The following is a 14,320-nucleotide window of genomic DNA, read 5'->3' as shown; positions in this document are numbered from 1 at the left end:
CGCCGCGCCGGGATCACTATGAGGCGTGGCGGTCTTGTCCCTCTTGATGCCTGAGATGTGGTTTCTCCTGGCTACTCTGGGAGCCGTTCTGTCACTAGAATTGAAGGCAGTGTCCCTGGCTTTTAATAGGAGGCGCTCCTCAGTGATCAGCCAGGGTTTGTGGTTGGACAGTGAGATGATCCTCTTGAGTCACCAACGTTCTCTACACACTTAACTGATGTAGCCGGTGATAAATGAGGCATATTCCTCGAGGTCTGTGCCTTCTCTGTTTCTGGCGGCTTCTTTGACCATTTGTCAGTTCAACCGTTCAGAACAGTCCCGAGGCATGGCGATTGCCTAATTAGGCCATGCAGTGATTGTTCTCTTGACTGGTTTCTCGGTGTTCAGCAGTGGTCGGAATGCTGAGATTAACATTATGGAGATGGGCTCAGAGAGGCCAGGATGAGAGAATGGGATGGCTTTGTGAGTACCGTATCGGTTTGTATTATCATAATCAAATCTGTTTACCCCCCAGTGGCAATAGTGATGTGTTGCAGGAATTTGGATAAAATGTAATCCAACCAGTTTGAACACTCCCCACTGTGCATCTATAGAAGTTTGTCTCTCACATTATTTTATATTTATAGAAGTCTTTCGCGTGCTATTCAACTCCTCATGTTGCCCATCCAACTGAACTGGGGTCAATTTCGAGTGACCCATTCGCCCACCAAACCGAATGTCTTTGATATAGGAGCGGAAATTGGAATGCACTAAAAATACCGACACGGCGACAAGAAAACATGCACATTCCACGCACAGACATCATCGAAGGTCAGGAGGACAGGAGAGCTGCACCTCCCGCTCTGCCATTGTGTCACTCCGCGTCATCTCGCTGCCTGCAGGCAAAGATTGGCTTGTTTTAATGTCAATGGGATTGAATATTGTGTAGTCCAACTTTTGATTTAGTTCTGACCTTTAGTGGAAGGGAGATCATTTATAATCCTTTTCATACTGGTTTTACCTGCCACTAGGAAGTGATGAAATCCTACATCGATATCATGGTGCTGCATTGATTTATCTGCAAAACCCTGTAACCAGGCTTCGATCCTGACACAGAGGGCAGTTTGAATCTTCTCTCCGTGATCCTGGGAGTTTCCCCAGCGGTTGATATGTCCTTCCACTTCCCAGTTAGCTACCGTAAATTATCATCAATGTAGCTGGCTGGCTGAAGAATTGAGGACTGTATATTGGTCGCTGTATATTGGAATGATTGGCAGCTGTAAAGGAGCACATGCAGGGATTTAACTGTGGTAAATTGTGAACAGGGATGGTTCTGTTTGTACACGGTGTCTGAGTGCACCGTCTGCACTCTTCATACACTGAACCAGCAGAATGAAAAGAATAAAGTCACCCGGCAACAAGTGATCTCATGCATATCTTTATTTCTTATTGGATAACACACATCAATCTGTCCAATCCGTGAGAGGTACACTGTGTGAATGAAAGCGGAAGCACTGAATGTACGAATCGCAACGGGGTGCCGATCAAAGTGGACCTTTACTGACCCACACACATCAAAGTTGTTGGTGAACGCAGCAGGCCAGGCAGCCTCTTTAATCAAAGATCCAGTGCAGGTAAAGACAGGAAATTGAATAACAAACTGAGTATGTTTACTACCATTACAGAATTTTAATCCTGTTAATTTGAGACAATTCTGGGCAGTTTACGTGTTTGTAAACTGGGCCAACGGTCGTAAAACTAATATATTGCACGAAGAGTTTGAGAAAACTCCTGATCGGGTGTTACTTTTGTCCTATTTTCTACTTCTTTTACCAGCGTGTAGACATTTTACATCATGGATCTGGGGGTTTTCGAGTGAAATTGAAGTTGGGCACGTAACAACAGCAGCAAGCTGCCCTAAATTGATAATCGGAATCAGGTTTAATATCACCGGCGTATGTCGTGAAATTTGTTAACGTTGCGGCAGCAGTACAATGCAATACATGATAAATGTAAATAAAATACTGAATTACACAAAGTATATCTGTGTATATTAACTCGTTAAGTTAAAACAAGTAGTGCAAAACACAACAAATAAAAAGTAGTCTGGTACTTAAAGAGGTTAGGATGTTTCCAGGAAACGGGAGAGCTGGGTGACGCAAACCTCGATTCAGTCAAACACAACGTGCTGCAATACAAGAGCTTATTGCAAAACGGCTAGAAAACAAGTGAGGGAAATAAATTCCAGCTTGCGTTTAGTTCACTTTCCCAGCCTATCTGACCATTCCCAGGACATTTCACAAGACTTTAACGCAAGCTGCAGATAGAGTAGCAGAATCTCTGACCCGCGGATTTTTAAAAAACGTGCAAGAAATAGAAATACTGTATATTTTTAAGAAGTGAGTCGTCTCCAAGAGTTCAATGTCCATTTAGGAATCGGATGACAGAGGGGAAGAAGCTGTTCCTGAATCGCTGCGTGTGTGCCTCAGGCTTCTGTATCTCCCACCTGATGGTAACAGTGAGAAAGGGGCATGCTCTGGGTGCTGGACGTCCTTAATAATGGACAATGCCTCTCTGAGACACTCCTCCCTGAAAATATCCTGGGTACTTTGTAGGTTAGTACCCAAGATGGAGCTGACTAGATTTACAACTTACTGCAGCTTCTTTCAGTCCTGTGTAGTAGCCCCCTCCCCTCCAGACCAGACAGTGTTGCAGCTTGTCAGAATGCTCTCCACAGTACCTATATAGAAGTTTTTGAGTGTATTTGTTGACATGCCAAATCTCTTCAAACTCCTTATGAAGTACAGCTGCTGTCTTGCCTTCTTTATAACTACATCGATATGTTGGGACCCAAATTAGATCCTCAGAGATCTTGACACCCAGGAACTTGAAACTGCTCACTCTCTGCACTTCTGATCCCTCTATGAGGATTGGTATGTTTTCCTTCGTCTTTCGAGATGGCCTGTTTCCGTGCTGTAATTGTTATATGGTTATATAAGTAAGTCAATAGCATCATAACATTTTAAGTAACGTTTGGATATTAAACACACAGCACATATTTTCCCCGTATGAACATATAAAATCATTGCAACACACCAATATCGCTGAATCAGTGGGAGCCCTGGGCTTGTTTCCCAACAGCAAGACGGTCCTATCGAGGGGTGACGGGAGACAGCGATACTCGAAGGGGGTTCCTTATGTCCAGTCTATTCCGCAATTTAGTTTTCGTTGCATTCATTGCAGAAAAGCCCGCTTCGCAGCGATATGATGTTGAAGATGGAAGCAACGTTTTCTGTGCTTTCGTGGCTATCTCAGGATATTTAGCCTTGACTTTGATCCGGAATGCCGGTAGAAATGTTCTGGCAAACATACTTTTCAGTCCGCCGTCATTTGCAAGCTCGAGGAGTTGATCTCCTTCCCGCGCTGACATGGATGACTCAACAGGGAATGAGGAAAGGAGAACTGGTTAATGTTGTGTACTTGTCAGAAGGTCTTTAAGAAGGTGCCACACATGAGGCTGCTTAACAAGCTACAATTCTAGTATGGATAAAGCAGTGACTGATTGGTAGAAGGCAAAGAGTAAAATAAAGGGACCTTTTCTAGCTGACTGCTGTGAATAGTGGTGCTTCACAGGGGTCTGTGTTAGAACCAATTTCTTTTTTTTTACATTACGTCAATGATTTGGATAATTGAATCGATGGCTTTATTGCAAATTTGCCAACAATATGATGATGGGAGGACAGGTAATTTTGGGAAAGTAGAGAGGCTGCAGAAGGACATAGACAGATTGGGAGAATGGGAAAAGAAGCGGCAGATGGAATAGAGTGTCAGGAATTGTACGGTCATGCACCTTGGTAGAAAAAATAATGGAAGGGTTGATTATTTTCTAAGTGGAGAGAAAATACCAAAAACTGAGGCAGGAAGTGATTTTGGAGTCCTTTTCCAGGATTCCCTGAAGGTTAATTTGCAGGTTGAGTTGGAGGTGGGGAAGTTAAATGCAATGTTAGCATTCATTTCAAGAGGACTAGAATATAAAAGCAAAGATGTAATGTTGAGACTTTGTTAAGCACTGGTGAGGCCTCACTTGGAGTATTGTGAGCAAATTGAGGCCCCTTATCTTAGAAAGGATGTGCTGAAACTGGAGATGGTTCAAAGGAGATTCACAAAAGATATTGCAAGATTGAATGGCTTGTCATATGAAGATTGTTTAATGGCTCTGGGCCTGTATTCACTAGAATTCGGAAGAATGAGGGGTGACGTATTTGAAACATATTCAATGGTGAAAGGCCTTAATAGAGTGAAGTCGAAGTTTCCTACAGTGGAAGAGGACACAGCATCAGAATATAGGGGTGTCCTTTTAGAATGGAATGATGGGGAATTTCTTTAGCCAGAGAGTGGTGAATCTGTAGAATTCTTTGCCACAAACAGCCATGGAGGCAAAGTCTTTATCTATATTTAAGGCAGAGATTGATAGATTCTTCATTGGTTAGAGCATGAAGGGATATGGGGAGAAGGCAGGAGACTGGAGTTGAGAGGAAAATTGGATCAGCCATGATGAAATGACAGAGCAGACTCGATGGGCCAAATGGCCTCATTCTATTCCTGTATTTTCTGGTCTTATAACAGAAGGCATGGGTTTGTCATGAAAAGCATGGTGATCAGTTGGAGAGAAACGGAAGTGGTGGTGGGTGTCAGTAGTCCCACAAAGTATAGTTGGGAGCTAAAATACAATTCCTCAGTCTCACTAGGTCTATTAAGGCTAGATCTTATCTGGATAAGCATTGGAATCACAACAGCACAGAGGTTGTTGTGTCATTGAGTGCCTTCAGGATCCTGTACTTCCTTCCTGATGGTAGTAATGAGAAGAGGGCATGTCCCGGTTGAATGGGGGGGGGGGTGGTGAGTGTTGGTCCCTAATGATAGATGCTGCCTTTTAGAGGCATCGCTCCTTGAAGTTGTCATGGATATTGGGAAGTCAAGTGCCAGTGATGGAGCTGGCTGAGTTTATAACTTTCTGCAGCTTGTTTGAATCCTGTGCAGTGGTCACCCACCCACCTGCATACCAGACAATGATGCAGCCAGTTTTGAATTCACTCTACAGTGTAATATTGTCTCACTGTATTCCCACTTTTCAATGCTTTATGGACACAACTCTGAAAAATTTCATCCTCTTGATTTAGGTTAGTATTTAACTGTATCTTTAGTATTTTATTCCCATCTGTGAAGACAGAAAAGGTGTTTGAAAAGTTAGCTTTTTATTTTAATTTAATTGCAATTTCACTGACATCTGCTGTCTATAGAAATAACATCTTTCTGTGAATTGTTGGGAGTGTGAGTGAAAAATGCTATTTTTCCCAAAGCGATTGCCATGGGCTTTTCATTGAGACAGTAATGTGGCATTTTACAACATAAAGGTTTCTGTCACTTCACTTCAAGGTGGTGCCTGATTTATGATGTTGTTTGAGAATTCCACAGACAATTTTGACCATTCTCATTCAGCTTCAGTTCTCTATGTCCTGAGCTTCATGATAGGTCGATCTTCATTGGAACATTGAGAAGGATGCACGACTACCCTCACAATCTCTTTCTTCATTTTGACTAAGGCAAGGTGAGACAATACGAATGTGTATTTTCTAGTTGCTTGCATGAAACCAACTGTTAAAGGTGATTGGCTTCTCAGTCTAGGATATGTCTGGTAAAATAAAAAAAGCACAACTCAATCTGTCTTCTCCTCTAGAAGTGGAAAAATCACACAAGAAAAGACAGAGGCTCCCCAAGTATCATTTAAAGCCCTGTAGTCACTGGATTGTTATACAGACCAGCCAACGAGGGACAGAGATCAGAAATGGGAGGGTCAAGCTCCAGGTAGGTCAGAAATTATGCACATTGTTTCTTCCCAGCTCTCCTGCATCAACAAAACCTGCCAAAGCAAAAGCTGTACAGTGCTCAGCTTTCCCTTTAGAACAGGATAGTGCCGGCTCTTCAATGGATTAAATCCCTTTTATTTGTTTTTGAGAGTGGGTATTGACATTGAGAACAACAGTTATTAAAAGTTCCTAACAGCCTTGAGCATGTAGCTGGGACCTGCCTTCTTGAAATGCTGCATTCTTGTGGTTGGCTCAAGATTTCATCAATGTAGACCTGGTGACATTAAAGGAACAATGATACCTTTCCTCATAAGCATGGTACATAATGGAGATGAAGGTACGTGAGGAAATTTTATCTCATACTAAAACCCTGGTTCATTCTCTTTGTGGACATTTTGTTTGAGTATAGCATAAACAGGCAGCACCATTAAATTTTGCAAGTGGCATTCACTTCATCCTCTGTGGTACTGGTGGAAAATGTGACTGTTTTGGGGAGCATGTGGTGTACCAGTCCAACTTCTTGAGTGCTGATTGAGCTAAGAAAGTGAGGGGTAATCCTGCATACATGTGACTTCTGCCTCACAGGGAGTAGAAGGTCCTTGGAGTGTGAAGAGGTAAGCCACTTATTGGTGGTTACTATACCTTTGACGTCTCTGACTCCTCTTGCAGCCACCATTCTCATTTTTCTGGTCTTGTCAAATACTTGATCAGCGAGGAATTTAGCCATGCTACTGTCATAGAGTTAAGGCTAAGCTGATAGATACTCTTTCTTTGGAGCTTTTTCAACTGAATGACTGTTAACACTGTTTTGATTATCTCATATCTGAATGTTTCCTATTTTTCATATTTTCAATTTATTATGTTTGTTATTTCTACTTCACATGTTGACTTAAGACATCTGGAAATCTTCAAGCCATGAGATTTTTCATAGCTCCAGGACAGTGACACGTTTATTTCCTTTGGTCCTATATCTTTCACCAGCCCAACATGTCCCTAGTTATCTCATCACCAGATCTTTAGATTGTAGGGAAAGAGGTGGCCAATGGGAAACTGAGATTGTCAGTGAGAATGTGTAAACTCCACACACACAAAACACAGAGAATTAAACCGAGTTTACTGGAAGAGTGAATCAGCTGCGCTACCTGATGCACCATATCGCTACCTCACTGTATGTTGTGTTTTATGCAGGTAGGAACTGGTTTAGCTTCATTGTGAATGAAATTGAATTTTGTCCTTCAGCAAGCATTATACATTTGACTCTAATGAAAGGATGGCATTTTTGATGCACTTAAACTAGTTGAGTGTGGCACTGAGTTAGTGAATGTTCCATTGATATCATTCAGCTGAGTTGATTTGTCTGTAACAACCTGCATATCAGGTTCAATCCTTTGCTCTGGTTCTGTCTACAGATTTTGAAATATTCTCTTTGTGGTGGAATTGATTTACTGAGCTGCTGTGGTTTCCTCTCATTTGTCAACAACAGAGTTATAATGTTAGCTGGCCAATGTAAATATTTGATGTGTAGCTTAGTTGAAGGTGAATTAAAGGGTGTGTCAGTGATAGACAGGCATACAATGAATAATAGGTTGCTGGGAATTAACTGGAATGAAGGCATTGCTCTGAGGGCCAGTCTACTGAGTGGGATGGATAACTTACTTTGTCATAGGAAAGGAGAAGAACAAGTGAAGATGCAAAAGAAACAAACACAACCATCATTGTTTAGACCACAAGACATAGGAGCAGAATTAGGTAACTTGGCCCATCGAGTCTGTTCTGCCATTTCATCATAGCAGTATTATTTCTCTCAATCCCATTCTCCTGTTTTCTCCCCATAATCTTCAACCTCCATTTTAAATATACCCAACGACATGCCTCCACAGACACCTGTAGCAATGAATTCCATAGATTCACCACCCCGTGGCGAAAGAAATTCATCCCGATTCAAAAGGGACACCCTTCTATTCAGAGGCTGTGACCTCTGGAACTAGACACTCCCACCGTTAGAAACATCCTCTTCATCTCCACTGTAAATAGGCCTTTCAGTATTTGTTAAGCTTCAATGAGATTGCCCCCTCCCCACCCCATCACTATTGTTCTAAACTCCCATGAATACAGGCCTAGAGGTATCAACCACTTCACATATGTTAACTCTTTCAATCCCTGTGACATTCTTGTGAATATTCCCTAGTCCCTCTACAATACTAGCATATCTTTTCATAGATATGGGGCCCCTAAATGCTCACAATACAGAAAGTATGGTCTGACCAATGTTGTTTGAAGTCTCAATATCACATCCTTTCTGTAACATTCTAGTCCTCTCAAAATGAATGCTAACATTGCATTTTCCTTCCTTGCCACCATCTCAACCTGCAAGTTAACCTTTCAGGAATCTTACACAAGGACATCCAAGCCCCTTTGTACCTCTGATTTTATGAAATTATCCTACGTTTAGAAAATAAGTTATATATTTATTCCTTCTACCAAAATGCCTGGCCATACACTTCACCACACTGTATTCGTTCTGCCACTTCTTTTCCTATTTCCGGATCTGTCCAAGTCCTTCTGCAGAATCCCTGCTTCCTCACCACCAACATCAATGGAACACCACTAGCCACTGGCAGCCAGCCAGCAAAGGAATAAAGAGTTGTTGTTTCAGGCCGAGACCTTTCATCAGGACTAATGAAGTGTCTCTACCTGAAGTTCAGCTCTTTATTGCTATCCATAGATATGTACTGCCTGACCTGAGTTTCTCCAGCATTTTATGTATATAAACGTTATTCCCACTCTTTGCTTTCTGCCAATCAGCCAATCATCTATTCATGCTAGTATCCTTTTGGAATCTTATCTTGTTTCCTGTCTTCTGTGCAGCACCTTGTCAAAGGCTGCCTGAAAATTCAAGTGAACAACATTTACTGTCTCTCCTTTATCTATCCTGCCTGCTATTTTCTCAAAGAATTTCAACAGATTTGTCAGGCAAGATTTCCCTTCAAGAAACCATACCAAGTTCTGCATATCTTATCATGTACCTTCAACTACCTTGATTCCTCATCCTTAATAATAGACCCTAACGTCTTGCCCAACTATTGAAGTCACGCAAACTTCCCTATAATTTCCTGTCTTTTGCCTCCCTCTATTCTGAAATCATTCCAGAGACCAGTGATTCTTGAAGTATCATTCCTACTGTTCCACAATCTCTTTAGCTACCTTTTTTACAACCCTGGGGTGTAGACCATCCTGACCAGGTGACTTATCTACCTTGGGACTTTTCAGCTTCCCATGCACTTTCTTCGTGGTAGTCGCACATACACTACCTCTTCCCTCAACACTATCAAATTTCTGGTATGCTGCTGAAGACTCCCACAGTGACGACTGTCACAAAACACTTATTAGGTTCATCTGCCATTTCTTTGTCCTCTGATACTTGTTTTCCAGTGTCAGCTTTCAGCAGACCTGCGTTAAGTCTTGCCTCTCATTTACTATTTACACTGCCTATAAAAAGCATTCAACCCCTTGGAAGTTTTCATGTTTTATTGTTTTACAACAATGAATGACAGTGGATTTAATTTGGCTTTTTTGACACTGATCAACTGAAAAAGACTCATTTGTGTCAATGTGAAATCAGATCTCTACAAAGTGATCTAATTTAATTACAAATTTAAAACACAAAATAATTGATTGTACAAGTATTCATCCCCTTCAGGTCCCCATTCTTCTATACAAAACTGCTCAAGCTCTGTCAGATTGCATGGGAATCATGAATGAACAGGTCTTTTCAAGTCCAGCCACAAATCCTTAATTGGATTGAGGTCTGGACTCTGACTTGGCCACTCCAGGACATTAACTTTGCTGTTTTTAAGCAATTCCTGTGCAGCTTTGGCTTTATGCTTGAGGTCATTGTCTTGCTGGAAAACAAATCTCCCAAGTCACAGTTCTCTAGCAGACTGCATCAGTTTTTCCTCCAGGATTTCCTCATTTTTGCTGCATTCATTATACTGTAGACACCACCATACTTCACAGTAGGGATGGTATATTTTTGATGATGTGTAGTGTTTGGATTATCATATCATTTAGTCTGACGGCCAGAAAGCTCAATTGTGGTTTCATCAGACCATAGAACCTTCTTCCAGCTGACTTCAGTCTCCCACATGCCCTCTGGCAAACTCTAGCTGAGAACTCATGTGAGTTTTTTTTCAACAGTGGCTTTCTCTTTGCCACTCTTCCATAAAGCTGTGACTGGTGAAGCACCCAGTCAACAGTTGTTGAATGTGCAGTGTCTCCCATCTCAGCCACTGAAGCTTGTAATTGCTCCACAGTTGTCATAGGTCTCTTGTCAGCCTCCCTCACTGGCCTCCTTCTTGCACAGTCACTCAAGATTTGAGGATGGCCTGCTCTGGGCAGATTTACAGATGTGCCATATTCTTTCCATTTCTTGATGTTTGACAACTGGACTCCAAGTGCCTTGGAAATTTTTTTGTATCCATTTCCTGACTAGTGCATTTCAATAATCTTTTTACGGAGTTGCTTGGAGTGTTCTTTTGTCTTCATGGTATAGTTTTTGCCTGCAGATGCAGGTGTATTTCTACATCTTGACTACACACAGATGATCTCTATTTAACTAATTATGCGACTTCTAAATCAGTGATGATTTGGTGTGTCATATTAAAGGTGTGTGATTATTTAAGCAATCAATTATTTTGTGTTTTATATTTATAATTTATGTGGATCACTTTGTAGAGGTCTGATTTTTCTTTGACACAAAAGTCTTTTTCTGTTGATCAGTGTTAAAAAGGCGAAATTAATCCACTGTGATTCAATTTTGTAAAACAGTAAAACTTCTGAGGTGGTGGGGTGATTACTTTTTACAGGCATTGTATAGTTCTAAAAAGAAAGCAGCTTTTGGTTTCCTCTTATATTATTTGCTAGCTTGCCCTCACATTTATCGTTTCTCTTGTGACTTTTCTTTTCCCTGGTTGCTTTCTGCTTATTTTAAAAACTTCCCAATCCTCTAACTTCTCAGTATTATTTGCCATATTGTATGTCCTTTATTTTGCATTATTGCTATCTTGACCTCCCTTGTTCCTATGGTTGCTTCATCCTCCCTTGACAATGTTTCTTCTTTGGGATGAACCGATCCTGTGTCTTCAGAATTGGCTGCCAGTGACTAGTGGTGTTCTGCAGGGGTCTGTGTTGGGACTACTTCTTTTTACGTTGTATATCGATGACTTGTTTGATGGAATTTATGGCTTTGTGTCCAAGCTTGCAGACAACACAAGGATGGGTGGAGAGGCAGGTTGTCTTGAGGACGCAGGGAGGCTACAGAAGGACTTAGATTGGGAGAATGGACAAAGAAGTGGCAAATGGAATACACCTTTGGGAAATGTATGGAAGTACAGACTATTTTCTAAAAGGGGAGAAAATTCAAAAAAATGAAGTGCAAAGCGACTCTGGAGTCCTCGTGCAGGATTCCCAAAAGGTTCCTTTGAAGGTTGAGGTTCTGTTGAGAAAGAAAAATGCAATGTTAGTATACATTTTGATCAGACTGGAATATAAAAGCAAGGATGTAATGCTGAGGCTTTATAAGGCACTGGTGAAGCCTGTCTGAGTATTGTGAGCAATTCTGTGCCCCTTGTTTAAGAAAGGATGTGTTGACACTGGAGAGGGCTCAGAGGAGCTACATGAGAATGATTCCAGTAAGGAAAGGATTATCGTCTGAGGAGCGATTGATTACTGTGGGCCTTCACTTGCTGGAATTTAGTAGAATGAGGAGGGATCTCACTGACACTTACTGAATGTTGAAAGGCCTAAATACTTTACATGTGGAGAGGATATTTCCTATGACGGGTGAGTCTAGGAGCACAGGGCACACTGTCAGAATAGAGGGGCATTCGTTAATGTAAATGAAGACTAATTGCTTTAACCAAAGGACGGTGAATCTGTGGAATTCATTGTAACAGGCAGCTGTGGAGGTCAGATTATTGGGTACATTTAAGGTGGTGATTGATTGGTTCTTGATTAGTCAAGGCATGAAAGTTACAGGAAGAAACGAGGAGAATGGTGTGGAGAGAGAAATGGATCAGCCATGATGAAATGGCAGAGCAGACTAGATGGACCAAATGGCTTAATTCTTTTTTTTTAATTTTTATTTTTATTTGGATAAGGAATTCACAAATATCATGTACTTTTTTCACACATATAACCTTTTCCATTTTTTATATGTATAAAACTACAATTATTTATACATTCTTAAGTACACATTGAGATGATATAAAAGGAAAATAAACACTTAAATAGATAGTTATGTACTGTGGTAAATCTAACCTATTAGGCTAAGTAATGGTATTAGTTGTTAAGAAAAATGGTAATAATAGTTTCCATATAACCCTTCTGGACCATTTCCACTGGTCCAAAATGTTGTATATAAGCCTATATACCAACCATTGTGGTGTTTATATCCTAATTTGTTCATGCTTGCTCCTGCCCGCAGACATAATTATCCAATCCCTATGTACTTATTTACTTAATTTTTTCATTTTCTTTTTATCCCTTTCCCAAATCTTTCCCTTTACTAGTGTTAATTCTCTATTTTCCAAAAGAAAACAAAAAAAAAGACATTTAGACTAGGGGTGCTTACGTTAGCAATATTACTGTGTTGATGAGAAGAGCAGTATAAATCATTAGGAGAGTCATCTAAAATCTGCTTGCATTGGGGTTATATATTCAATCCATTTATTCCAGATTTGATAAAATTTTTCTTTTTGAATTCTCAGGGTCAACTTTTCCATTTTAAATATTTCCAAGATAATTTTGTACCAATCTTCTAATGTAGGTGGTATTGGATTTAGCCATTTTCTAGTGATTGATTTCTTACTTGCCGCTAAGAGGGCGTGCAGCAACTTTATATCTTCCTTCTGTTCAAGAAACAATACATGCCCCAAATAGAGCATCTCAAAGTTCAGAGGTATCTGGGACCTAAGTACCTTAACTAATGTTCTATGAATACCTTCCCAATATAGACTTAATTTAGGGCAATCCCAGAAAATATGAAAATGATTTGCCTCCTTGGAGCCGCACCTTCTCCAACACGTCATGTTTGTATCTCTATATTTTTCCTGATATGGGGTCTTGAAGTATCTTATAATGTTTTTCCAACAATGTTCTCTCCAAGTCAAAGAATTAGTCGAGGACCATTGAAAGCTGCAGATTTTCCCCCAAGCCTCCTCTGAAAGTACCAACCCTGCTCCTTTCTCCCACTTCTCTTTAATATACAGTGTATTTACATTTTTAGCATGGGAGAGTGCATTATATAATCGAGAAACTGATTTACTAGGTATTGAACTGCAAGTCGAATTCAGAATCTTGAAAAATTCTAATTCTACTGTTGATAGGTCTGTATATCTACAACTCTGGTTAACGTAGTTTCGTACTTGAAGGTACCTAAAAAAGTCATTATGTTCTAGGCCATGTTTGTCCTGCAGGATTTGGATACTTTGTAACACTTTTTTATATATAAATGAGAGGTAGGTTGTAAGACCTTTCTTTATCCATAGCTCAAATCTTTTATCTCCTCTGTTGGGAAGGAATTCGGTATCATATGCACACCATCTAAAGAGTTTTAACATGTTATTAATTCCACATGAATTAACCACCTTCTGCCATACTTTTAATGTAAGATTTATCCAACTGTTTTTAAATTTTTCCAACTGGGCCAGCAATCCTTTGTCAGCTATTGAGGCCTGTAGAGGAAAACTGTCAACTAATCCAAATTCTATTTCCTTCCATCTAGCCTTATATTCCCTATTACACCAATATAACAGAGGGGTTATCTGTGAGGCATAAAAATAATTTCTCAGGCAAGGAAGAACCATACCTCCTCCTTCCTTCCCTAACTGTAAGGTGTTATATCGAATTCTAGGTTTCTTTCCTTGCCAAATGAAGCGGGAAATCCATTTGTCCCATTCCCCGAATTGACTATCATCCACCTCCAACGGTAAAGTATGGAAAAGATACAATAACCGAGGAAGAATATTCATTTTTATAGTATTTATCCTTGAATTTAAACTTAAAAAGGGGATAAGATTCCATCTATGCATATCTGCTTTTATCTCTGAGATTAATGGCCCATAATTTACCTGTGACAGTGTTGAAAGATCCTTCGGCAGGGTTATTTCTAAATATTTTAATGATTTAGCTTCCTACTTAAGATCGTATGTATCCTGCAATTTTTTGGATGGTGTATAATTTAGGGACATAACCTGCGTTTTCTTTACATTTATTTTATAACCTGATATTTTCCCAAAGTCATCCAACAGTGTAAACAATCCTATAAATTATTTTTCTGGTTCACTCAGATAGACCAAAACATCATCTGCGAATAACGCCACTTTCTGTTCAATCCCTGCCACCTTGATACCTCTTACGATTTCGCTCTGTCTTATTAGTTGGGCAAGTGGTTCAATATATAGCGCAAAAAGGAG

At 40.3% G+C, this 14,320-nt stretch overlaps 1 protein-coding gene across 6 annotated transcripts in view; it reads left to right on the top strand.

Moving 5' to 3' along the window:
• Positions 1 to 1,482: 1,482 nt before the first annotated feature.
• Positions 1,483 to 14,320, top strand: part of LOC134353309 (interferon-inducible GTPase 5-like) — a 46,253-nt gene continuing 33,415 nt past the window's right edge. The window contains exons 1-3 of one of the 6 annotated variants that reach the window (XM_063061350.1): positions 1,483 to 1,613; positions 5,512 to 5,587; positions 5,717 to 5,844. In XM_063061350.1, coding sequence (XP_062917420.1) covers positions 5,825 to 5,844 — 20 coding nt within the window. In that variant the 5' untranslated portion in view covers positions 1,483 to 1,613; positions 5,512 to 5,587; positions 5,717 to 5,824. Of the gene's footprint in view, positions 1,614 to 5,415; positions 5,588 to 5,716; positions 5,845 to 14,320 lie in introns of all 6 variants that reach the window. The other 5 variants (XM_063061345.1, XM_063061347.1, XM_063061349.1 and 2 more) reach the window with 5 other exon arrangements.

The sequence above is a fragment of the Mobula hypostoma genome, chromosome 10 (genome assembly GCF_963921235.1).
Source record: "Mobula hypostoma chromosome 10, sMobHyp1.1, whole genome shotgun sequence".
NCBI lineage: Eukaryota > Metazoa > Chordata > Chondrichthyes > Myliobatiformes > Myliobatidae > Mobula > Mobula hypostoma.
This window is presented reverse-complemented; position numbering and strand designations above follow the sequence as displayed.